The sequence below is a fragment of the Callorhinchus milii genome, unplaced genomic scaffold, assembly GCF_018977255.1.
Source record: "Callorhinchus milii isolate IMCB2004 unplaced genomic scaffold, IMCB_Cmil_1.0 Scaffold1, whole genome shotgun sequence".
Classification (NCBI taxonomy): Eukaryota; Metazoa; Chordata; class Chondrichthyes; order Chimaeriformes; family Callorhinchidae; genus Callorhinchus; species Callorhinchus milii.
The window spans coordinates 88,618,415-88,645,646 of NW_024704742.1; the positions used below are offsets into that span (position 1 = coordinate 88,618,415).

At 42.1% G+C, this 27,232-nt stretch overlaps 1 protein-coding gene across 2 annotated transcripts; it reads left to right on the forward strand.

Moving 5' to 3' along the window:
- The first annotated feature begins 6,027 nt into the window (after positions 1-6,027).
- On the forward strand, positions 6,028-23,403 carry plaa (phospholipase A2-activating protein). Of its 2 annotated transcripts, XM_042332985.1 has the most exons (14): positions 6,028-6,229; positions 8,161-8,354; positions 9,015-9,115; positions 9,221-9,341; positions 9,825-9,992; positions 11,086-11,221; positions 12,736-12,905; positions 13,456-13,613; positions 14,156-14,375; positions 15,330-15,398; positions 16,670-16,735; positions 17,330-17,437; positions 18,162-18,329; positions 22,628-23,403. In XM_042332985.1, the coding sequence occupies exons 1-14, from the start codon at positions 6,087-6,089 to the stop codon at positions 23,194-23,196; spliced, it is 2,391 nt and encodes a 796-aa protein (XP_042188919.1). In that variant the 5' UTR covers positions 6,028-6,086; the 3' UTR covers positions 23,197-23,403. The 2 variants fall into 2 exon arrangements, with proteins under 2 accessions (XP_042188919.1, XP_042188923.1); XM_042332989.1 differs by lacking the exon at positions 15,330-15,398.
- The last annotated feature ends 3,829 nt before the right edge of the window (positions 23,404-27,232 follow it).

Consider the following 27,232-nt stretch of genomic DNA (forward strand, 5'->3'; position numbering starts at 1 on the left):
TGTGGGGGCTGTGGGGGGGGGAGGGGGCGCTCTGGCTATAAATATATTTTAATTGGTGGCAAATCCTGAGCTCAGTCCATGTCCCGCAGTGAGTGTCCGACCTCAGCCTGTGAGGCCCTCCCGGCCCCCGCCCCCCCGGCCCCGCCCGCCCGGACACACTCCCTCATCCGCACCTCCACATGTCAGTGTTAGTCTGCAGAGGGCAGAGAGGAGGAGAAGACCCCCCACACCCCCTCCTCTCGCTTTGGGTGTATTTTGTTGTAATTTTTTTAAAAAAAAATCCGTCTTCTTTTCCCCTCCGCGTCAACCGCCGCCTTCAGCTCTGTGTGTGTGTGTGTTACTCCCCCCTCATGTGTGTGTGTTACTCCCCCCCCCCCCACGTGTGTATGTGTGTGTGTTACTCCCCCCTCACGTGTGTGTGTGTGTGCGTGTGTACTCCCCCCTCACGTGTGTGTGTGCGTGTGTACTCCCCCCTCACGTGTGTGTGTTACTCCCCCCTCACGTGTGTGTGTGTGTGTTACTCCCCCCTCACGTGTGTGTGTGTGTGTTACTCCCCCCTCACGTGTGTGTGTGCGTGTGTACTCCCCCCTCACGTGTGTGTGTTACTCCCCCTCACGTGTGTGTGTGTGTGTTACTCCCCCTCACGTGTGTGTGTGTGTTACTCCCCCCTCACGTGTGTGTGTGTGTGTGTTACTCCCCCCTCACGTGTGTGTGTGTGTGTGTGTGTGTTACTCCCCCCACCCCCGTGTTGTGTTTTACATATTGCACACGTGTATGTGTTACGTCTGTATGTATGAATGAATGTGTTGTGTTATGTATGTGTTATACATGTCCGTTGTGTGTGTGTGTGTCATGTATGTTATGTGTGTTGTGTATGTGTTATGCACGTATGTGTGTGTGTTATGTATGTATGTGCTATCAATGTGTTGTGTATGTATGTAATATGTAGCCCTCCATGATCTTGCTCCTCCCCCCTACCTCTCTGACCTCCTAACCCCCTACCACCCTATTTGCTCCCCCCACTCAGTGGGCTCTGGCCTGCTTCACGCCCCCCGCCTCGCTCGCCCCACTATCGGCGGGTGGGCCTTCCACCACTTTGCACCCACCCTCTGGAACTCCATCCCGCAGTCCCTCCGTCTCGCCCCCTCCCTCTCCACCTCAAGACCCTCCTCTTTGACCGTGCTTTCGATCTCCCTGCCCTCTCCCCTCCCCCGCCCTCAGCTCGGGTCCGAAACTCTGTCTGTCCAGCATCTCGGGACATCCTCCCGACGTGAAAGGCGCTATATAAATGTCATTTTCTTGTTGTTATTATGATGTATGTGTTGTGTATGTATGTGTTACATATGTATGTGTTGTGTGTGTCAGGTGGATGGTCAGGTGAACCAGGGGGAGGAACGAGAGTAGGAGACAGTACGGGAGGTGATGGGGCCAAGAGTGTCGAGTGTGGAGGAGAGGGTGTTGTGGGGGAGGGTGAGAGGAGAAGAGGGGTCAGTGAGGGTTGAAGGCCAGAGGGAGAGGAGTTCAGAGGACTCCAAGGCAGCGGTTAGGGATTGTGGGGGTAACTTCTTCCAGGGGAGGTAGAAGATGGTAGTGGGTCTGGTGGAGGTGGGGAGGGGGTGGAGGTGGTGAAGGAGATGAAGTGGTGGTCCACCTGACCGCTCGCTCCCGGTCCCCGCGTGCGCAATATGGCTGCCGCTATGACCCGAGCCCCCTCACCCCCTCCCTCCCTCTTCTCTACCCCCAAACCCTCCCCCCTCTGCATCTCTCCCGCTCTCTCCTCCTCTCTCTCCGTCCCTCTCGCCTTCTATCCCCACTTGACCCTCCCACAACCTCCCTCTGTTCCAGCCTGGGAATCCTCCGCCGGGCTCACCGTGGCACTCGGCGTTGGCTGTCCAGCAACTGCCACACCGACTGCCCCATTCCCCACTACACTCGCCAGCCACCCCGCACAAAGACCCGGGGAGCCAACCTCTCCTCAACTTATCCCCATTTCCCCCACTCCTGCCTCACAACCTGGAACCCCCTCCCCCCCACCACACCCTTCTGTCAACCGCTCCCTCCACATCGGACTACAAAACGTTCGCTCCCTCTGTAACAAGGCCCTGGTCATCAACGATCTCATCCTTGATGAGAGCGTTGACATCATGGCCTTAACGGAAACCTGGCTCACCCCAGGCGACACCTTCCCCCTCACGGAGGCCACACCACCCGGCTACACCTCCCACCACATCCCTCGCCCCAACCGCCGTGGCGGTGGTGTTGCCCTTATCTCAAGGACACCACTTGCCCTATCCCCCTACTCCTCTGGCTCTTTCCCCTCTTTTGAGCACCTCACCCTCTCCCACCCCTCCTTCCTCTCACTTAAAAATTCCTCCTCCTCTACCGGCCCCCTAAAACCTCTCCCACCTTTATCTCTGATATCTCGACACTTCTCACATCTCTCTGCCTCTGCTCTGATCGCCTCATCATCCTGGGCGACTTTAACCTGCACTTCACCCCCTCCTGCTCAATCTCCTCAGACTTCTCTTCTCCTCGCTCAACCTCTCCCTCCACATCAACTCCGCCACTCACAGTCACGGCCACCCACTCGACTTGGTGATCACCCGGGGCCTCAGTGTCTCGGATGTCACTATCACCGACAAGGCCATCTCCGACCACCACTTCATCTCCTTCACCACCTCCACCCCCCTCCCCACCTCCACCAGACCCACCACCATCTTCTACCGCCCCTGGAAGAAGTTACCCCCTCAATCCCTAACCGCTGCCTTGGAGTCCTCTGAACTCCTCTCCCTCTGGCCTTCAACCCTCACTGACCCCTCTTCTGCTCTCACCCTCCTCCACAACAACCTCTCCTCCACACTTGACACTCTTGCCCCCATCACCTCCCGTACTGTCTCCTACTCTCGCTCCTCCCCCTGGTTCACCACCCACCTCCGCTCACTGAAGAGCCAGGTGCGGGCCGCTGAACGCACCTGTGTCAAATCTGGCCTAACGGTCCACCGACAAATCTGGCTGGACCTCCTCAAAATCTACCGCTCCACTCTAGCCTCGGCCAAATTGTCCTTCTACTCCAGGATAATCCTGGAGGCGAAGGACAACCCCAGGCTACTGTTCTCTACCACATCCAAACTCCTCCGTCCCCCGTCTCCCCCGCCACCCCGCGCAGGTCATCTCCTCCAAGCTTCATGGCGAGGAGATGCTGGATTTCCTCGAATCCAAAATCAAGGGAATTCGCTCCGCGGTCACTTCCCCTCCAACATCCACCCACCACCCACCCCCTCCCTCCCACACTCCGACTCCTACCCATCCTCCCCTACACACTTCGTACCCGTTTCCCCACCCTCTGTCACCAAACTCATCCTATCCCTGAAACCCACCACCTGCTCCCTTGACCCCATCCCCACTCCACTCCTTATCTCCCAGCTCCACCTCCTTGCCCCACATATCACAGACATCTATGTCTGTTATGTATGTTGTGTATGTGTTATCAATGTATGTTACATAGATGTATGTTATCTATGTATGCTATTTAGGGATGTCTTCCCGATTTGAAAGGCGCTATACAAATGTAATCTTGTTGTTATGTATGTGTTATCTATGTGTGTGTTGTGTATTTCTGTGTTAGTGTATGTCGTGTATGCGTGTGTTCTGTATGTATGTGTTATGTGTGTGTTATATATGTGTTGTGTATGTATGTGTTAATCTATGTATTTGTGTGTGTTGTGTATATATGTTGTGTGTGTATGTGTGTGTATGTGTGTTTGTGTTGTGTGTGTGTGTTGTGTGTATATGTTATGTGTGTTGTGTATGTATGTGTTTATATGTGTGTTGTATGTATGTATGTGTGTGTGTATGTGTGTGTGTGTTGTGTGTATGTGTGTGTGTATGTATATGTATGTGTGTATGTATATGAATGTGTGTATGTGTATGTATGTATGCGTATGTGCGTATATATACGTGTGTGTATGTGTGTTGCATGTATGTGTGTGTGTTGTGTGTGTGTGTGTGTATATGTGTGTGTGTGGGGAGTTGTCCTGGAGACAGCCCTTTCCCTCGATCCACTCCTCGTTCCTCCTCTTTTCCTGTCGCTTCAGGCATTCGATGGCTTTTTGTCCGATGGCCACTTGACCGCGGCCGGCATCACCAGCGCTGCCGCCAGTCACCATGGCGACCGACCAGCCGGCAGCTGGTTGGGGGTTGGGATCAGGAGGGGTAGAGGGCAGGGAGGGCAGCGCTAGGACAGTCGGAAGGCACGGTCAAATAGAAGGGTCTTGAAGGAGGGAAGGGATGGGGCTTGGCGCCATATTTTAGTGCAGTTTTCTGCGCCAAATTATTGGGGAGTGTTCTTGTCGTTTCGCATGTGTAAAAAAAAAAATGGTTTTGGGCATCGGGTGCCTAATTTTTAGAATAAAATAAATTTAGTCTGGGAAAAGGTTTTTTCTCTTTCACCCCTTTTTCTTAGTTTCAAAAGGTCTGACCTAACTCGGGGCCACTTTGTTGCTACCCATAACAGCAGGTGACATGTCATATTGGGCTACATCTTGGGCTAGTGTTTGGTGGACTTTGGGCTACAAATCTGTTTCAATTTGTTTATAACAATAATAATAATCCTTGCATTTGATATTGTGCTTTTTCACGTCTTCTAGACGTCTCAAAGCACTTCACAGAATATACTGTAAAGTGAATTGACTGTATATTTGTGGGCGAAATGCAGCAGTTAAATTGCGCACAGCAGTGACTCACAAACAGTCGTGGATTGAAGTGACCAATTTATTACTTTTTTCTTGAGGGGTTATTATCAGGCGTGTGGAGTAAGGAAACTTGCCCAAAGTTTTGCCCTGCCGGGAATCCAACCCAGGTCTTTCGCTTGAGAGGCGAGTGCTCTAACCTTTGTTTAGTGGACTTTGGGCTACAAGTTGTGTTTTAATTTTTCCCCAGAAAATATACAGTCAATTCACGTTACAGTATTTTCTGTGAAGCGCTTTGAGACGTCTTGAAGATGTGATAAGACGCTACATCAAATGTAAGGATTATTATTATTAATTTCTGTCAAACCCTGTCTGACCGCCTGACCGCATGCCAGCTGCGGTTGCCAAAAATTAAACTACATTTATAATTTTGGGATGGTGTCTAATTAAAAAAAATTAAAACTGCAGAACGTTTCTGTTTTTGTTTCACTCCCCTTTGAAGACCCTTTTCTTACAGGTTCAAAAGCACTATTATTGGGCTCTTTTTGGGGCTAGTATTTGGTGGATTTTGGGCTGGCAGATGTAGTTTAATTTCTATCAAAACCCTTCTCTTCCGCCAGGCAGCCAGGGTTGCCACAAGTTAAAATACATTCATAATTTCTTGGGTGGGTGACTGATTAATTTTCTTTACAACAACAACTTGCATTTATATAGTACCCTTCACGCGGTATAGCATCCCGGAGTGCTTGACAGTGGTGGATTCTGACCCCGAGCCAGGGGGCGAGGGAGGGGTGACCATAAGCACGTTCAAAAGTAAGGTCTTTAAGCAGGATTTGAAAGTGGAGACGGAGGGAGGGGGCATGGCAGAGGGGACGAGGGAGAGAGTTCCAAAGTTTTGGGGCGTAGTTGGCTGAAAACACAGCAGCTGGTGGAGCGGAGGGGGCAAGGGATGGACAGGAGGCTGGAGCCACCCGAGCGGAAGCAGTGGGTGGGTGGAGTGGGGGAGTGAGCGAGTCGGATGGTAGGGAAGTGCAAGGGCATAAAGGCATTTGAAAATTTGAGCGAATCTTGTGGTCGATCCGTTCTGTAATTGGACATTTTTATTTTAAACCTGAAAGAAGTGTATTTACGTTCCCCTTCGAAGAACTTTTCCTGACAATGTAAACAGCACTAATATTGGGCTACTTGTTGGGCTGGTGTTTGGTGGACTTTGGGCTACAGATGTATCGTCATGTCTGGCAAACCACGTGATCCTCCTCACACACACACACACACACACCCCCCCCCCCCTCGCGCCTACCGAACCCAGAATGCAACGGCGCGGCGCCTGCGCACTGCAGCGGAACCGTGCCGGTTGGTGGGTGGCCGTGTGCGCAGGCGCGGCGGTAGGGAGCGAAGATGGCGTCCGGGGGTTACAGGCTCAGCTGCTCGTTGCCCGGACACGAAATGGACGTGAGGGGCCTGGCGGCCACCCTGTACCCCGAGAGCGCTTTCGTGTCCGTGTCCAGAGACCGCACCGCTCGGCTCTGGGTACCCAACAGGTAACAACGTTTCCGGTCCCTTTGCCATCCCCCCCGGCTCAGGCCTCGGCCCTCCCTGTGTGTCAGCAGCTTCCCTCCCCCTTCCCTCTTCCTCGCCCATGTCTTGACAACTCCGAGATCGGCACAGGGGGCAGGCGGGGCGGGGGCGGGCAGGCGGGGCAGGAAGGGCGGGCGGGGCGGGTGTAGCCGGTCATCATCATCATCACTTTCCTTAAGGCCACGCTTGACCTGCTCGGTTTCTCGGAGGGTTTCGGCACTGCATCGTTTCTGTTTTATTTTTGGTCGGTCGGGTCCTTGGTCAGTGTCAGCGTTCACCAACGTGGAAAGCTGTGGGTGCGTTTCTGTTGCGTTAGGTATTAAAAAAAATGAGAGAGAGTTAAACTGCTTTTTTTTTTAACGTGTTTGGGTGGGGAACGGGACGTGAGAGCGAGTGAGTGAGTGAAAGGATTGCCCTTTAACCTTTCCTCTTCGGCTGTGCTTACAGTCACTTCCTCCCGGGGGTTGCTGTCAGGCTGTTAAATTGTAGTTTAGACCCATCGTTATGCTTCAGACTATCTTAACTGCAGTCCACAGGAAAGAAACACAACGGTCCTCTCATATTTTCTTGTTATCTTCTCAATGTTAATTACTTCTAATGTAATTAACCTTTGTAAAGAAGTTGCGTTACTTTTTTAAGTAAAGTTACATCTAATTTCAAAGTCTTTTAAGTCCTTCGTTGCATCTGTTGGAATATGAAACTCAATGCAGTTTATGCACGAGGTTAAACACTTAAAAACTAGGGCTCATTTATAGGGTTCCATCCAATCCTGGCGAAGTCATAGCAAGGGACGATAACAGAGAAAATACTGACAAACTTTTTTTGGGGTTAGTTTTGAAATGGTGTTGATAATGTGTGACACTTCATTCCCCGCTAACTTCAAAACACGCTGAGCACCCAATAAACTTATTGACCTTAATCTGCGGAAAGCGGAATTCACATTCACGGAAAATCCCAGATTCAATCCTGATCTCAGCCATGGATCAGTTACAAAGACTCATTTATTTAATGGCCCCATTTTAGAGCAGGGCAATTCAGCCAGGTTTCTTGTGCCTGATTATTAGACAGTAACTTTTGATGATGGTGCATTTGTGAAGGTGCCTCATAAGGATGAATTCAGCCTTCCCTGAATTTCACGCTTTCTCTCCCTCTACCCCCAAAACTGTAAATGGTCATAGACAAGTAAAGGCCCTTTAGATGAGGTTGATCAATAAATACCCCCCCAATATAATAATACAAACATGCATTTGGTATAGTGCCTTATCAGGTTGTCAAAATGTTTCAAACAGCTTTGCTGAATGTTACTGTGAAGTGGTTGTATTTGTAGGTGAACACAATAGCCAACAATTCCTCAAAAACAGCTGTGAAGTGAATGACCAATTTTAATCACAGCAAAAATGAAAATGAGTCAAAATGCTTCCAGGACGGTAGAAAATTGTCTGAGGCCTAATCTTGTTAAATTAATAAAATATGCCACTTTGCTGTAGATTGCAAAGGTGAGGTTATTACACATCATTGCTCATAGATTATATATGATTTTATGATGTGGAATTTGTAGGAGAGACAACCTGAAGTTTATATTTAACAAGTGTCGTTGATCTGAAATTTCTAGCTGACTAATCGACTGGAACTAGCAGTGTTCCGCATAGTATCATTTTTTGATTATACAAATTAGAAAATATTAATTCTGCAGGTGTACTGTTTTCGTGGGAAAATACTTTAAATTTGTTTTAAAATATAACAACTTGAATTTATATAGTAACTTTCATCTGGGTAGTGTTTTTGAATGCTTATAATTTGTTATCTGATTACTATGGGAAATTAATCATCACTTTATTTTCTCTTGTATTGAGAACAATCATTGGATTGTTTCTGTTTTGTTTCTATTTTTCAGTTCAAGCAAAGGTTTTACAGATATGCACTGTATGAATGGGCACTCAAATTTTGTGTCATGTGTATGCGTCATAGCACCCAATGACACATACCCTCGGGGACAAATTGTAACAGGAGGCAACGATAATAACATTTGTGTCTTCACACTGGATAGCCAAACTCCGCTGTACATTCTTGAAGGACATAAGAATACTGGTAGGTGGTGTTTACTTTGTTTCGTTGTTTGCTTTCACTATTGCTCATTTGCATTCATCCCCTATAATTAGCTGTTAATGTGTACTGGAAGGGAAATGACTTGTCCTACTTTTAGGAGGCTCCGGCCCCCACCCCCATCAGTGGTCAGGCCTTCAGCCTCTCCTCCCCCACCCTTTGGAGCTCCATCCCCACAGTCTTTTCATCTTGCTCCCTCCCTTACCTCTTTGAAGGCACGTTTCACGACCCTCCTCTTCGACCGCACCTTCAGTCAACAACAACAAGATTACATTTATAGAGCGCCTTTCACGTCAGCAGTCATCCTCCTACCCCTACTCTCCCTGCCCTCCACCCCCCTGATCCCAACCCCTTGCTCAGGTCCAAATCCTTGACTGACCAGCACCTTGGGACGTCCTCCCGACGAGAAATACCAATGTCATTTGTAATTGTTATGATCAGAGATAAGATTGCACAATGAGTGAAAAGGTTGTAGATTAATTGTCACTATCATCTTATAAACCTTCATGTTTTAGCTTTTTTTAAAAAAAATGCGTAAATTTAATAACAAAGAACTTCCAGAATTTGTGATGTATTATTCAATGTGCAGTGGACTCCTGACATTGTAATTTTAATGTACAATCATTATGCCTTTGCTGCTTCTAGTCTGCAGTCTTTCATCTGGAAAATTTGGTACATTGCTTAGTGGATCTTGGGATACTACATCAAAAGTCTGGCTAAATGATAAATGTCTGATGACATTGCAGGTAAATCTTTCCTTCCCCCTTTAACTAAAAGATAATACTTCCAGGTTTTTTAAGTATATTTTATTGCTTTCAGTAATTTTTTTTAAAAAATTGCTTTGCTTTTAGGGTCATACAGCAGCAGTGTGGGCAGTAAGGATACTACCCGAACAAGGTTTCATGCTGACAGGATCTGCTGACAAAACGATTAAACTGTGGAAAGCAGGCAGATGTGAACGCACTTATACTGGTATGTCCACTTGTGTTGCCTCTACCAGGATCCATTAATATGCAATGGCTGTTCCATTACTCCTTTTGGAGTGGATTCCACTTGTCATCATCTAACAAAGAAGTTTAGATAAGCAGAAAATTGTTTACATGCACAAACAAGTGTTTGATTTTAGACACTTTTGAGATTGCCAGTGTGTTAAAATGTTCCATGCTCAGTCATCATTGCAGTTGGATTCTACAAAGTAGATCCAAGTTAGATGGGATGTGAAATCTATTGTGTGTCAGATATTCTGCTTTGCTTCAGCCTGGCTGAGCAAGTGTGTGAGAATGACTGGAGGCTTCTGTTTTCTCTTTAATGCATGGTATATCTGAGCCATTTTGGTCCCACTTTTTCTGTTTTTTTTGCAATTCTGGAAAGGATAAATTTTCTTTAAATCCTTTAGTTTCAATTTCAAGTACAGTGTTATAACGTTGTTCAGACTAACTTTAATTTTATTTTTAGGTCATAAAGATTGTGTTAGAGGACTGGCCATTTTGAACGATTTAGAGTTCCTGTCTTGCAGTAATGATGCCACTATTCGCCGATGGGAAATCTCCGGCGAGTGTTCACAGGTTTACTATGGACATACCAACTATATCTATTCCATATCAGTCTTCCCTAATGGAGAGGGTACGTTTTTTTAATGTCTTGAATTAGTGAAATTAACAAACATGTTTTTCTTATATATATATATATTTGCTGAATCTGATCTAATGAGTTCCCTTTTGTCTGCAGTTCAAATAAAACTCCCAATCTTCATTTTGTTTCTGTGGGACAGGTTTCTCATAAATATGCTTGCCAGAAATTAGGAACAATACTGAAACATTTGACATTTTATTAGCTTCATATCATAAGTTGATTTTTTAAAATTTATTTTTCTTGCCCAGTGTTTTTTTGGAAGGAAAAGGTAGTAGTGAACAGTCCTCTTTGAAATTAAACCAAATTCCTAGGCTGATATGTGGTAGCTGATTTTCTGGGGGGTGGTGGATGAAAGAGGACGGATGGATATTAGGGCAATTTTTAATAGCGTTCTCTAGTAAAGCTGCAAGCAAATTGAGATAATCATCCTTGCAATTGATATAGTGCCTCATCATGTCGTTGAGATGTCTCAAAGCTTCAAATTACACTTGGTTTCCTTATTGAAGAATCTTGTTCAAAATTGTAATATTATGGACATCATAATCATAGTAAGAGAAATGTTTATTACAGAATACAATAAAATATCAATCTTTTATGAGTTTACATTAATTTGATTTGAATTATTGAAATGCACTCCCACTTACTACTAAGACTTAGCATTTATAGACCAAAATGATGAGACATTCAGCAGTGCAAGTGAAATCACCTTTTGCTGTAGCAGATGGTGCAATGGAGAGGGAAAAGGATATAAGAGTTGCAACAGTTCAGAGGATGAGATGTAAACCACTGACGTGATTGTTTTTTCTTTTTCCAAAGCTGAGAATTCAATCCATAATAATAATCCTTGCATTTGATATAGTGCTTATCAAGTCTTCGAGTCCTCTCAAAGCACTTCACAGAAAATACTGTAAAGTGAATTGACTATATTTAGGTTTTCATATTAATCTCTCACTTCATTTGTTAAGATAAATATTTTGCATTAAATACATTTTGGGGAGCATCATTACATTGGAACTCCTTTTTGATGAGGTCGCCTTGTAGAAGGATATTCTTTATATGGTTGTTATTTTTGTCTCCATTTCAGATTTTGTTTCTACGGGAGAAGATCGATCCTTGAGAATTTGGAAAAAGGGTGAATGTGCTCAAACCATCAGGCTGCCAACTCAATCTGTTTGGTGCTGCTGTGTGCTGGACAATCGTGACATAGTTATAGGTTCAAGGTAGATTTGTAATGTGTATCTGAGCACAAATTACATTTAAATTTTTTAACATTACATTTTTAATAAAACTGCAAAAGACCAAGCTGATATCACTTCATAAATGTAGTCACATCACTAATACTTCTGTCTCATACCGCATAGGAAGTGATGACTAGTGAAGACTTGGTAGCATGGAAGTTAGCCTTTTTCATAATGCAGTCTCTGAGGTATTGAATCCATGTGACTGCATGTGACATTTTAGAATTTGCTGTTTTACGAGCTGGAATAACTTAGGTTCTCAAGGTGCAATCTACATTTGTTAATGAAGTTAATTAAGATAGAATTATATTATCAATTATAATTAGTTATTAGCCAACAATCAACCAGTGAATTATAATTAGTTAATCATAATTAATTATATTTGTCTATATTAAGGTAATTCTGCTGCTCAGGTGGTGTTAAAGATCCCATGATTCAAAAAAAAACGGACATTTTTCCCAGTATCGTGACCAACAGTCTCCCAAATAAAATTGGTCATGTTTTATGACTGTTTGTGAAACATTCCTGGGTGCAATTGGTTGCCAATAAATACACCATCACTACACTTTACAGTATATCCTGTGAAGCGAATTGGCAGGACATCCTGACATCAAGGGTACTACACTAAATGAAAGGATCATTTACTTTATACTTGATCAGCTTTGTTTTATGTAAAGCCGCAAGCTAGCAAAAAGCATTTAGTTGAATAGATAATTGGAATAAAAAGGTAATTTGCATACCAACTGCTATCATCTAGTCGTTGAGCTAGTGTACGATTCATGTTAAAATTTTGAAACCATAATAGTGAATAATATAAATCGTGAAAAATTATTGTACAGTTGAGTATAATATAGCACATATAAAGTTCACACCTCAAAGAGCTTCACAGAGTGATATATTTGCAGGAAATCTTAAAATATGTGTGTGCATGTTACATATGTTTTCAGTTTAAATACAACGGAATTCACTTTAACTGGACGCCTGTTAAGCTTAGATGCCGGATAAATTGTACAAAATGTCCGGCCTCGATTCATTTGTATTGTTACTCGTTTGGAACATGCCAATTAATGTGTAGAACAGTATGGTTAATCCAGATAAAACTCCACGCTTGTCGCTGCTGAGTGTACTCGCAGATGGAGATGGAGGAGACAAATTGTGATTGATTGACAGCGTTCCCCAGCCATTCATAATTGGCTGGAATTGGACTGTCAATCAGTGGGAGTGTGGAGGAACGGGAAAGAAACCAGGGAGGGAATGGGAGGAGTCAAATTGCAATTGATTGACAGCTGGAACTGCTTGTGAGTGGGTGGAATGCCACTGCTTATTGCTCCCCTTTCCATGCGATGGGAAGGAGGAGGCTCTTCTCTGCTGCTGGGTGGGAAGTGGTCATGGTATTTTGTTTAACCTCGGGCGTTGCTTAAACAGGACAATCCCGGCTTCCATTGTATATTTAACTATTACTGTAGCCAGACTCACATTTTTTTTTTCGGTTGCAGTGATGGTATAATAAGAGTTTTCACAGAAGCTGACGAGCGGGTAGCCAGTGCAGAAGAGATCCAGACTTTTGAAAATGAGTTGTCTAGTGCAACTATTGATCCTAAAGCTGGAGATTTGGGGGATATAAACATCAATGAACTTCCAGGAAAAGAGCATCTTGATGAGCCTGGTATGTGGTACCATTCCTTTCATATGGTTAATGTGTGCATAACCACTGCTTTATATTAGCCACTTAATATTATCGAGCAGTAGAGGGATTTACTAAACCTCATGCCTTCTTCCACTTGATACCAAATTGCTAAATGGGCAAGCAAACCTACATCCAGAGGTTGATTGAATGAAAAGCTAAGTTAAGGTTCATGATTAAATCTAATGTTACAATGCTTGTTTGTACTGAAGTCTGAGACAAGTTACTAAGCACATTGGTGTAGGTTTGAACCTTGTCTTCTGACGTTTTAGCTGGTTAGCTTTCAGCATTACCCAAAGTACACTTTGGCTGTTACCAACCTGCGACTAATACTCTCTGGAATAAGGTAAGCAGAATTTGTCCGTCCAGGGAGACCATACACCTTCCATTCCAGAACACAACTCGTGAATTTCCATTGATAGATGGGATGCATGGAATTCTATGTGGTTTGGATACTGTTAGCATGGTGATGCGTTTCTACATGTGTCAAACATCTGGCTGACAAAAAAAATTAGATTCTTTACATTTTCAGGTACAAGGGAAGGTCAGACACGACTAATCAGAGTTCAAGACAATGTCCATGCCTATCAGTGGAGTGTTGTTGATGGACGATGGATGAAGATTGGGGATGTAGTGGGTTCATCAGGAGCAACACAGAAGACATCTGGCAAAGTCCTTTATGAAGGCAAAGTATGTTTCACAGCCAGAGAAACATGCTATTCACTGTTGTATTACCTTTCAGGAAATGGAAAATCAATTCAGATGTACCACTGCAGTTTTAAAATGGCCTTTGTTTTGTCTCCTGATCTAAAGAAACATTTTCCGCCATTCATCTAGTAAATCAGTCAAGTAACTATTTCGCGTATGGTTATGAACATTTCATTTTATACTAAATTAAAATAAAATATCATTAGGCTGCATGCTTTTTGCTGTCTGCATCTAAGTGGCAGCATGTTGCATAGACCACACCTGAAGGTCTGCTGAGGAAATTTAGTTTATGAATATTGTGGTCCTCTAAAGTCAGGTTGGTTATTAAACTGGAAGATGTTCTTATTATAATTTAGCATTACATCATTTTATCTGTAAATTGTAAACTTTAGACAGTCTGTATTGACTCCTAACCATATCTTGTGATCACATAAAACAATTGATTGACTATTCTTATTTCAAAAGTTGGAAATTGATTTTTTTGAGTTGGAAAATTGACTGTTGGATCTCATATTTATTTTTAGGAATATGATTATGTCTTTACCATTGATGTTAATGAGGCTGGACCTTCCTTGAAACTGCCTTACAATATTAGTGATGATCCATGGCTTGTTGCCCATAACTTCCTGGAAAAAAATGACTTGAGCCCCATGTTTCTAGATCAGGTTGCCAACTTTATTATTGAGAATACGAAAGGGCAGACACTGGGACAAACAGGCACAGGGTTTTCAGACCCTTTCACAGGTTAGTGAGTTTATATATTTAAAGGTTTACAAATTTATATTTCTGCTTATTTGTTCTTAAATGATTATTCATCAACAGTGAAGATTGCTTTACTTAGCACTTAACTTGGTTTATTGTGTTCAAGCCAGATTGCTTTGTTTAAAATTGATATGTATAATTTTTATATACTATATGTTTCATTATTTTTTTGGCAAAAAGTTTTATTTGTGAGTTGTTTGGTCTGGATGACTGCCCAGATGTTTAACCTTGACTGAGCAAGCTGAATTATAGTATTTCAAATATTCAGTAGCGTATCCTTCATCCCTTATTTAACTTTATAGTGCCTACATTTCACCAACTTACTAATGTAACATGTGATCTACACTGCTTTATTTCACATTAATGTGTGTAGATTTTCACAACCATATAATACAAACAACCATATTTGAATGCAATAAATTGTGTTAAATAATGCAGTATTCAGTGTTGCGTTGATGTAATTCTAAAACAAATGAGTATATTGGCTTTCTGCCTAATATATTTCAATAATGAGGTGAGATGATTTAATTTATAAATTTGGGAGTTTTCTTGCTGTCATTGGTTCACATCCTGCAACTATGTTTAATGAAAATAATACTGTTGCAGTTTATTTACATTCTCAATGTTGTACTTCAAAGAAAAATATTTATTCTTTGCCAGTAGTTCAGACAATTGTCATTTGATTTCAAATCAGCATAAGCAGGATGCTGAAGGTGCAATGTTCAGTCTAAAGTAGATTGAACCTCTGAGACCAATGTTTTTTTAAATCCAATTATACATGAATTGCACATTAACAGATGATTTTAATCCAAAACAAATTTCTCACCTAAAACTAGATTTCTATTCCCATTTGTTGAAAATGTTGTAAGAATTTATTACTGGGTGAGGGAAAGTGTGTAGAATATAGAACAGTATTATTTGTATGAACCTCTGCAGGTTCCGGTCGTTACATACCCGGAAGTGGGTTAAGCCCTGGAGGCCCACGTGGTGTGGATCCATTTACGGGTAAGGAATAGGCAGCCGTGTATCTTTGTTTTAAAAGATATCCTTTATTTATTACAAGAGTATGGTAGTGATCTGAAGGGTTTTTCATAATTGATTTAGGTTTAAGCCTGTTTGTATTGTATATAATATAGAACTCAGAAATGTAGCAATGAGGGGTACGATTCTTAGAAATTATAACTTGTTTTTTTTGTGACCTAATTTTATTTACTTATCTTCTATGTACAACAGGAGTAAACACGATTAAGAAAATTAGACAGTGTAATCCCTTGTAAAATGATCGTTTGATTGGATAAAGGTGTCTCTTCTGGCTGATGCACGAGTTTGTCTTCCTGTCGGGAGTCTGTCTCCTCGATTTTTGTTCTCGTGCATGGAAAATATTTTTCTTTTACAAGAAGTGTTGTGCTGTGTATTTTTTTGATTGCAGGCTGAATTCTGTTCAAAAGCTTGTGGGGAATATTGCAGAACTGCTAGCTTTCAGTATTGTATCAGCGCCTTGGGACGTCCTCCCGACATGAAAGGCGCTATACAAATGTAATCTTGTTGTTGTAGGGCTTGTTTCATATTCCTACAAGTACGTGGGGAGTGCCGAGGAGAATGGGGTCCAACTTGGGATTCTAACATTATTATAAGGAGGAGGATCTTGTGTGGTTAATGGTTTTGTTTTAATGCTTTTTAAGCTGCTTGAGCACTGCACCATTAATAATCATTTAATTTGATATAGCTCCTTGTCACATAGTCAGAACATCTCAAAGTGCTTCACCGGATTTACTGGAAAATGTTGTGATTGTGTATTTGTAGGAAAATAGTATATTGCAGTATTCCTTACAAGCTCCTGAAAAAGAGTTCAGTTTGTAATCAATAAAAATATACATAATATCTTAGAGTGCTTTTTTATCCTTTTAGAGTTTTCTGATAGTGACTATTATTCCCCGTTAGGATTTTCCTTTTTTTCCCTTAAAAATATTGACTGATATTATTTGAGAGAGGCAAAGTTGGACTTGTGCTCATTCTGATCCGCTAGTGCCTTACTTGTAAATGAAAAATAAACGAGAAGTACAAAGCTGTTTCATGAAACCACAAGAGATTGTTTTGGTGTTCAATGTCATAAGGATGCTATCCACATTTTTGCCAGAATTTGCTCTTGATGTGGCTCACCAGCCATCAATCTCTAGACATTTAGTCTTTCAAGAATGAAGGTGACAGTATACTTAATCTTTCATTGTATGTGTATTCTGAATTGGGGAAAATATTTTCTACTTGTTCTATTGCAGGATCTGGTCGATATGTTCCTGGCTCTTCTGGCTTGGTCCCTTCTGCAGGAGGTGATCCTTTTACAGGTAGAATTTGAGAAGTGCAAGGAATATAAAAACAAAATAATTTCTCTAGTGGTTTTTTTGGGGGGATGGGGGGAATCAAAAGGGAGACAGACTGGGGGAGGGGGAAGGGAAGTGAAGGAAATCCCTTTTTTTTCTCTCCAATCTCTCTTGTGATTCTCTTGCGTCTCTGTGTGCGCGTGTGTGAGCCTCTTTTGGGTGAGTATTGAAGAGACTGTTACAACAAAGTACGAGTGTCCTAGTTAACAATTTTCAGATCAGCAATGTTGCAGATAGATTGATTATGGCTGTTTGTGGGAACTCGCTGGCATAAATGGCTGCTGCTTTTTTCTACAAATATAGTCAAGTCACTATGTTTGACAATAATTACCATGAGATGCTTTGAAAAGTTTTAGCACAGTCTGGTGGAGGTTTTCTGATTCCAAGACTCATAACATAGAAGTGGTTAATGTCGCATTATTTTTTCAAGATATTTTTATGTATTTCATCTTGGACCAATAGCTCAAAACCATTGATTTCTAATAGCAATGCTAGTAAAATATGCAAACTGTTTTTGTATTTTATAATCTTACATTGTATTTTTCTTCTTTCCCCTAGGAGGAAATGCTTATGTTTCTGCTGATGGACAAGCACAACCCAGTAATCCTTACTTTCCCAAAAAAGATCCTGTCATATTTGGACAGGGAAACGTAACCCAGATAATGGGTAAGCTAATCTGTTTTTGTGACAAAATCTGCCTTGGTTCATTCGTTTACTTCCAGAAGAGATTATTTTTGTAGCAATATGTGGCAGTAATAGCTACAAAGCTACAGGTCAGCTTTCCACAAAATGTTTCTGCTGTGTTTCGCCCACAAAATACAGTCAGTCCTCTTTACAATATATTCTGTGAAGCGCTTTGAGACGTCTCAATGACATGGTAAGGCGCTGCAGTAATGTAAGGATTATTATTTATCTATTGTAGTCAATTTAGCAAGCAATTTGGTAATTGAATGGAAACAGATGTACATGTCACACAAAAATTCTCCTTCTTTTGCTCATCCACATTCTCAAATACCGAAGGCTGTGAAGATGGCCTTATGTCATTGAATTTGTCGATTACAGTCTTCAACTGACAGTCAGATTTTGTTTACTGAAAAGCCAGCATCCATGTTAATTGGCAGTTGAAGGGCCACAAGCCTGAAGTATAATACCAAGCTGAGAATGGAAGAATTAGCTTTCAAACATTAATTTTATTTTGTGAAGTCAAAATATACATTTTCAATTTTATTACCTTGAAAGAAGCTTGGTAGATGGAATTGTTCTGTGTTGTTCAAATTGTTGTTTATCAAATGACACAATTGTTGCATTTGATCTGTGATGTTGTATCTGATAAAAATGGAATAAATGCAGAGTTTTCATGTGATTCTTTTTAAAACAAAATTTGTTGCAGGAAAGGTAATGGAACTGAATGAAAACACATTAGCTGAACAAAAGTTGTCTTCAGATGATCTGCAAATGCTTGAGAAGTTACTTTCCATCATATCTAATCCTTCAACTCTTGAGACTCCTACTACACAGCAGTTGGATGTTTTATGGAAAGCTGCCCAGTGGCCTGAAGGTAAGCAGATGACTAGATGAGTTTGGATTATTCAAGTTAAATTTGATTGTTTGAAGGTCTTTCTAGACATTTAAAAGAAAATAAGGAAATAAAACCTTAATTCCTGGCATAGGTGTCTATGAATTTTTGTTTTAAATGTTGATGTTTTGATTTGAGGTTATTAGTGAGGTTATTAGGATTCTCAAATCATTTGCAAGAATGAGGTTATCATATTCGATGAATACAGCTCAGTGTGATTAAGGATGCAAACCTTTAGAGTTTTTTTTGCTAGTCATCTTGTATTTTATTTCTAGAGAGTAATTAACAGATTGGGGAATCACTTTAAGTATATATAGAGCCTGTTTTCTTTGTAAATATGAAATAATGCCTAATAAAACAAATCTATGTATAAAACTAAATAAAACAAAAAAAGTAAGCCCTTTAAGACTTGACTTACCATTGGCTGGTCACAAGCGAGGATGCCCTGACAAACAGCCTGCTGGACTGGAAATGGGCGGGTGCTGAGGAGATAAGCGAGGTGCTGATCGGAGCACTGACCTCCGGGCTTTCCCCTCCCAACTTCCCTTAAAAGAGACGTTCTTCCCTAGGAAGGTTTTTGCTTTGCAGGAATTGGACAACAGTCATTTGAAGTATTTTATTAATGTAAATGTAATTTTTTTAATGGATAAAATAATAACACAAAATTTCCCAAATATTAAAAAAAAGAATTTCAGGGATTCTAAAGCTAGTCGTCGGTATGAGAAGTTAAAGTGTTCTCATTGCCTTTGTAGAGTACTAAGCATTTTGGAATTTTTTCCGAAAAGGAATTAGAACACCTTTATCTGTTTGCAGTTACATTTGCCACTACTTACTTTTGATAGCAATCTCTATAAATAGCGTGGGTGCACGTATAGAAGAGATGCAATACAACATCTTGCATTTATATAGTATCCCTCCACCAGGTTGGTGTCTTGGAGTACCTTCTGGAACATAGCATGTTTGGCACAGAACGCCTCCTGGAGTTTCAGCAACTGATGTAAATGCCAGCAATGCGGTTTGGCGATGTGAGTGCATCCTGCTAACCCAGATGCACTACTGCGAGCTGTTCTATTCTGTAACCAGTTAACATATGATCTGATTTATAGATCCAAACCATTGTGTTATAACTGAAGTCTGACTGTATGATGCTATTTTGACAGAATGCTATATTCCTACTAGTTGCACTGCATTTAGTTATTGCAGAATGTGGCAGTGCTTGGAGATTTTCAGAAATACTGGATAGTTTAGGTTAGTCAATTTAATTGAACTCTCTCTTCGCCGACCTTCCCGGCACCTCCCTCCACAAGCTGCAGGTCATTCAGAACTCTGCAGCTCGTGTACTGTCCCGCACCAGGCTTCGGGACCACATCACTCCCACCCTCGCTCGCCTCCACTGGATCCCCATCCCCCAGAGGATTGAATTCAAGATCCTCATCCTCACCTACAAGGCCATTCATGGCCTTGCTCCCTCCTACCTCTCCGACCTACTATCCCACTACTTACCTGCCCTCTTGGAGTACCTTCTGGAACATAGCATGTTTGGCACAGAATGCCTCCCGGAGTTTCAACAACTGATGTTCCTCTGGCTCCGGTCTGCTCCACATCCCCCGCCCCAACCGCCCTACCATCGGTGGCCGGGCCTTCAGCCTCTCAGCCCCTAGGCTCTGGAACTCCATCCCCCAGTGCCTTCGCCGCCTCCTCCCTTTCCTCCTTCAAGGCCAGTCTCAAGACCTTTCTCTTTGACCGTGCCTTCAGCTCCCCTCTCGACTCTCTGCCCCCTCCTCACTCCCTCCCTTCCCTCCCCTCACCATTTCCCCCCTGCTCGGGTCCTGACCCAACTGTCCAGCGCCTTGGGACGTCCTCCCGACGTGAAAGGCGCTCTATAAATGAAATGTTGTTGTTGTTTTGGGATTATGGGAAGTGGGGAAGAACGGGAGGAAGTTTAATCGGTGACATAGGTTAATTAGTGTTTTACTTTACAACACTATCCTATCATTGCACTACAATGACCAGCATTATAGTAATTGCCATTCAAAATATGTATTCCACGTGTGACTAATATGGCACAGTTTTGAAGTAATTTTATAGGTAAGTTATGACCTTTTGATATGCTTTTACAATATCAATAGTGGAGTCCTGTAGCTTAGTGGTTAGAGCACTTGCCTTGCAAGCGAGAGACCTGGATTCTATTCTCGGCAAGGTAAAATGTTGGGCAAGTTTCCTTACTCCACACGCCTCTGTTTACCGAGGCAGTAAGTAGGAACCTGGTTGTTTGTCGATTGGCGGATTGCTTTTCCGGGGATAATAATCCCTCAAGAAAAACAATAATGATTTGGTCACTCAATCTAGAGAAATTGATAGGATTAAAAACCAATCAATCCCCTGAACCTGATGGTCTGCATCCTAGGGTTTTAAAAGAGGTGACTGCAGAGATAGTGGATGCTTTGTTTTTGATCTTCCAAAATTCCCTGCATTCTGAAATGGTTCCCAGTGATTGGAAGGTCACAAACATAACCCAATATTTAAGAAGGGTGTGAGACAAAAAATGGGGAACTATAGACCAGTTAGTCTGACATCGGTGGTAGGGAAAATTCTTGAGTCCTTAATTAGGGACGTCATCCTGGGGTACTTAGAAAATCATAACATGATTAGGGGCAGTCAACATGGCTTTACGAAAGGGAAATCATGTTTAACCAATCTGATAGAGTTTTTTGAGGATGTGACTATCAGGTTACATAGGGGGGAACCAGTAGATGTGGTGTATTGGGGTTTCCAGAAGGCATTCAACAAGGTGCCAATTAAGATTAGAGCCCATGGAATTGAAGGTAATATATTAGCATGGATTGGAGAATGGCTAACAGAAAGAAAACAAAGAGTAGAGATAAATGGGTCCTTCTCAGATTGGCAGGATGTGACAAGTGGAGTGCCACAAGGCCTCAATTATTTACAGTATATCAATGATTTAGATGAGGAAACAGAACTTAACATATTTAAATTCGCAGATGATATGAAGATAGGTGGGAGAGTAAGCTGTGAGGATGTCACACAAAGAATGCAAAGGGAAATAGACAGGCAAGATGAGTAGGCAAGAAGGTGGCAGATGGAGTATAACATGTGGAAGTGTGAAATTATTCACCAAGGTTGTAAAAATAGAAAAGAGGATTATTTTCTAGAGAGGGAGAGACTAGGTAGTGTTAGTGTTCAGAGGGATTTGGGTGTCCTTGTATACCAGTCACAAAAAGTTAGTATGTAGGTAAAGCAAGCAACTAGGACGGCTAATGCAATGTTGGCGTTCGTTTGCAAAAGGGTTAGAGTACAAGAGTAGAGAAATCTTGATGCAGTTGTATAAGGCCTTGGTGAGCCGTACCTGGAATATTGTGTGCAGTTTTGGTCTCCTTATTTAAGAAAGGACATACTCGCCTTAGAGCGGGTGCAGCGTAGATTCACTAGGTTGGTTCCTGGGATGAGCGGCTTGACCTATGAGGATAGGTTGAGTAAACCAGGCCTATATTCTCTAGAATATAGAAGAATTAGAGGTGATCTGATAGAAACATATAAGATTCTTAAGGGTCTTGACAGGGTAGATGCCATGAGACTGTTTCCCCTGGTTGGAGAATCTAAAACTAGAGGTCATAGTCTCAAGGTTAAGGGTCAACCTTTTCGAACTGAATTAAGGAAACATTTCTTCACTTAAGGGTCAGCCTTTTCAAACAGAGTTGAGGAAACTTCTTCACTCAAAGGGTAGTGAATTTATGGAATTGTCTAACTCAGAAGGCTGTAGATGCTCAGTCCTTGAACATAATCAATACTGAGATGATATTCAAGGCTGAGGGATTAAGGGATATGGGTCTAAGACGGGCAGATGGAGTTAGGTTAGAAGATCAGCCATGATTTTATTGAATAGCTGGGCAGGCTCGAGGGGCCGAATGGCCTACTCCTGCTCCTATTTCTTATGGTCAATCCAAGACTGTTTTGGGGACACTGCTGTGCACAATTGGCTGCCGCGTTTCCCCACAAATATACAGTCAATTCACTTTACAGTATATTCTGTAAATCACTTAGGGACGTCTAGAAATTGTGAAAAGCGATAAATGCAAGGATTATTATTATCTCATTCAACTTAGACTGTCAACACTTAAGATTCTTCTTGCATTGTTCACATGTTTAATTTGTGTAACTATTGATTCTCTCTTAAACCTGTGCTTTTAATAGCTTAATATTACAATAGTCTGCTATTAAAATAAAAAAGTTAACTTTCATTATATTTTTACCCATCCTAGATATTTTGTTTCCTGTACTGGATATTCTTCGTCTAGCTGTGAAACACCCAGCAGTAAATGAGCACTTCTGCAGTGAAAACTACAGGACACAGTTCAGCAACTACCTCTTAAACAAAATAAACCTGCAGGGAAAACCAGCAAATCAAATGCTTATTCTCCGAACTGTCTGCAACTGTTTTGCTAGCGGGTCGCATGGTTCAAAGCTCATGATGTCCTTAAGGGAAACGGTACTTTCTCAAGCAATTGAAATGAGAGGAGCTAGCAACAAGAACATTCACATTGCACTGGCTACTTTGATACTAAATTATGCAGTAATTCTGCATGCAGGAAATGATATTGAAGGTAAAGCACATTGTTTATCTATTATCAGCACTGCCATGGAAGTCCTCCAAGATCCCGAAGCTATTTTCAGAGCTCTTGTGGCCCTTGGGACAATTATAAGCCATGATCCTAGTGCTTTGCAATTGGCTCAATCTCTGGGAGTTGTTTCACAGATCCGAAAGTATTCTTCCATTTCAGATCCATCTAAAGTTGGTGATTGCTGTAGGTTTGTTCTGAATATGCTGTAATTACCCACTATTGCAACAAGAGCTTTTCACATGATACAGTTAAATGATATCAGTTTTGATGGCATTGTTCTGTAATATCCTGACATAAGTATGGTAAAGCAAAAAAATCTTGGAGTGTTTGATTCTCATAGTGGAACTTGCAGAAAAAACACTAGGATATATAAATAAAATAATAAATGTTTTGCACATTTGTTGATTGTGTTTCAATGTCTTTCTGTTTGGTGATTTCATTGATTAGCTTTTCATTTTTTAAAAAATATCCTCTGCCAATGTTCAGATTTTCCTTTTACACAATGTTGAGTTGAATGATTCCAGAACTACTTTGATCCTTTATATCACATAACTTTACACAAACATAATAGGTTTAAGCTCATAGACCAGTACTTTGCCAGCAACTGAGAACCTATTGTATGGTGCAGGGGTTTTTAACTGGGATATTTCTACGTGTCATGGGTATGCTAGCAGCTAGACCATTGGTTTTCAAACTGGGGCGCAACAAGATTATCAGGGACATGTTAGGGTTTCCACCTGCCTGTTTTTTAAGCGGCCTGGCCAGTTGCCAACTTTTTAAGTTGCTGGGATGCATGTGAGAAAGAGAGTGCCATTTGCAATGGAGAAACAAGATGAAAGCGCAGCGCAGGTCGGGGCTAAGGCGCACGACATGAGGCTGGGAGAGAACCCAGCAACGCATGTGCACAGCTTTGTGCGGGGAAGGTTTTCAGGTGAAAGGTTTCTTCCTGTTTGAAATCTCCTTCCCCCCATGTCCCATATTTAGTAATAATTGTAGAGTAAAAGTAGAAAAAACCTCCTAAATAGAGCCTATTTACTGGTTCTTTCTGCTTTTACTGTATAAATATTGATGTTAATACCTGTTCTAAGTATTGTATTATCTCACTGTAAGTGTTTATGGTAGTACCGACAGGAAGAGAGTTGGAGGGGGAGGCAAGTGTTTTTTAATGTAATAAGTATTTATTATTTTTAAATATAAAATGCTTTTTATGATAAATGTGTTGTAAAAATGTAGGTCTGGTGTCAGGAAGAAGTAGTCTGTTATTTTAATGTGCATTAAGAATCCCATTTTAAATTAATAGTTACAATAGATCAAGGAAACATAAAAGGAACCAGAGATATTAGAGAATTACTGATAATATAATAAAATAATAATAAATAATCCTTGCATTTGATATAGCGCTTTTCACGTCGGGAGGACGTCCCAAAGCGCTTCACAGAACACACTGTAAAGTGAATTGACTGTATATTTGTGGGCGAATATGCTTAACAAATAATATTAAAATGTACATTTATTTTCTCGAGTTAATTATTTGAGGTCACATAAAAGTTCAGCTTCTCACTTAAGCATATACTAAGATTATAGTTACAGTGTGTGAAAATATGGCAGGTTTCAGACTGGGACAGGTGAAAGTGTGCACTACTGGTGGATCGTTCAATAGAATGTTGCTGGAAAGAAACTGACCATTCAACCCAGCTTGTCAATACTGCATTTCCTGCCCAGTATGAAAAGACTTTCGACCCCAAATATCACGGTTTTAGCCTTAAACTCATCGTCTTAAGATTTTAGAAAATTTAAAAAAATGTACGATTTGACTAAAACAAATCATTGTAGTTATATTGCACTATTCAAGTTCTTGATGCTTAACTCGACTACGGCAACTCCCTGATCGTCGGCCTTCCCAACTCTTCCCTCCACAAGCTGCAGATCATCCAGAACTCTGCAGCTCCTGTCCTCTCCCGCACCAGGCTCCGTGACCCCATCACCCCCACCCTCACCTGGCTTCCCATTCCCCAGAGGATAAAGTTAAAAATCCTTGTCCTCACCTTCAAGGTCCTCCAAGACCTTGCCCCTCCCTACCTCTGTGACCTGCTGACCCCATATCAATCTGCCCGCTACCTCCTCTCAGCAGGTTATGCCCTGCTCCATCCCACATTCCCTTTGCCTTGCTCCCTCCCTTGTCTCCTTTAAGACACGTCTCAAGACCCTTCCTCTTCGACCATGCCTTCAATCACCCACCTTTCCCACCCACCCTTCACCCTCCGCGATCCCGACCCCCCAGCTCGGGTCCAAATCCCTCACTGTCCAGCGCCTTGGGATGTCCTGATGTGAAAGGTGCTACACAAATGCAATTTGTATTGTATTATCACTGCATTTTACAGTATGTCCTATGAAGTGCTTTGGGAGGTCCACCTGAAACGTGAAATGTGATAAGTCAATGTAAAAATTATTATAATTGTTCTCAATTAATGCAATTTGCAATTAGGGATTAAAATACAGGTTGAATTCGGAGAAGGATATTTGGCACAAGAGATTAATGCATGATGCTGCATTATTTCTACAGATTTCCTATTTCCAAAATTTTTGGATGTAAATTGTTTTATCTCTCATCTGCATCAAAAACAATATTCTGTTGCTGCAGGAAACATCCAATTGTTTCTGACAATTTAGTTCAGATTACAGCAGTTCTTGAATCATAAGGTAAGGTGACCATATTTTGTTATTCAAATCTGAGGATGAATATACAGAAAATTGCCACAATTCCTTATAATGGCAGCACTGGAGAAGCTTGTTGGATTAATGGCTGTATTTCTCTGAAGAGTGTATCTGTTTTAGAATTGTTGTTGTTCAGTTTGTTGCTGAACTCAAGTGGTCAGTGGTTAGAGCACTTGCCTTGCAAGCGAGAGACCTGGGTTCTATTCCCGGCAGGGCAAAATGTTGGGCAAGTTTTCTTACTCCACACACCTTTTTACCTAGCAGAAAGTAGGAACCCGGTTGTAAGTTGATTGGAGGATCACTTTTCCTGGGATAATAATCCTTCAAAAAAAAATGTATTTGGTCACTCAATCCACAGCAGTTTGTGGGACACTGCTGAGCACAATTGATTTCTGTGCTTCGCCCACAAATATAGTCAATTCACTTTGCAGTATATTCTGTGAAACGCTTTGATACGTCCGGAAGTCGTGAAAAGCACAATAACAAATGCAAGGCTTACTATTATTGTTGTAGGGCAAATTTGGCCAGGTACACAATATCTCATCCCGGGACTGTCGCTGGGAACCTGGGACGTCTGGTCACTCTATTGTAAGGTGATAATGGATTTTGCAAATCACATGGCATTAGGTGAAATGAGATGGGAGTTTCTCTTTTTCTCTTCTGCATCTCTGTCAAGTTGGGGGGTGGGGCAGGGTTTCTTTCCACTTGATTCCTGTTATCTTGGAAGCACGAATGGATAGGTTAGTCAGGGCTAGAGAAGCAGCTGGGAACTTGCTGGGCATTTTCCACTTTCTCGATGGTATAATAATAATAAACCTCGCATTTGATAGTGCCTTATCATGTCTTTGATACAACTACAACAACTTGGATTTATATAGCGCCTCCACGCCAGACGGCATCTTGAGCGCTTCAGAGTAACGAATCCCGGGGCCGAGCCAGGGGGAAGGGGAGGGAGGTGACCAAAAGCGCGATCGAAAAGAAAGGTCTTCAGCAGGGACCTGAAAGTAGGAAGAGAGGGAGTGAGGCGAAGGGAGTGAGGAAGGGAATTCCTGAGCCTCGGGGCATAGTAATAATAATAATAATAATAATCTTTGCATTTGATATAGCGCTTTTCACGTCGGGAGGACGTCCCAAAGCGCTTCACAGAATATACTGTAAAGTGAATTGACTGTATATTTGTGGGTGAACGCGGCAGCCAATTGCGCACAGCAATGTCCCACAAACAGTCATAGATTGAAAATGACCAATTTATTATTATTTTTGGTTTTGGAGGAATTATTATTAGGCTCTGTGTGGAGTAAGGAAACTTGCCCAAGGTTTCGCCCTGCCTGGAATTGAACTCAGGTCTCTCACTTGCAAAGCGAATGCTCTAACCACTGAGCTACAGGACTCCACTGAAGGCACTGCCGCCGAGGGTGGAGCGGAGGACTCGGGGGACGAGGAGGCCAGACCCGGAGTAACAAAGGCAACGGGTACTGTTTTGAGGAGAGAGGAGGTCAGAGAGGTCAGGAGGTGCAGAGGAGTGGAGGG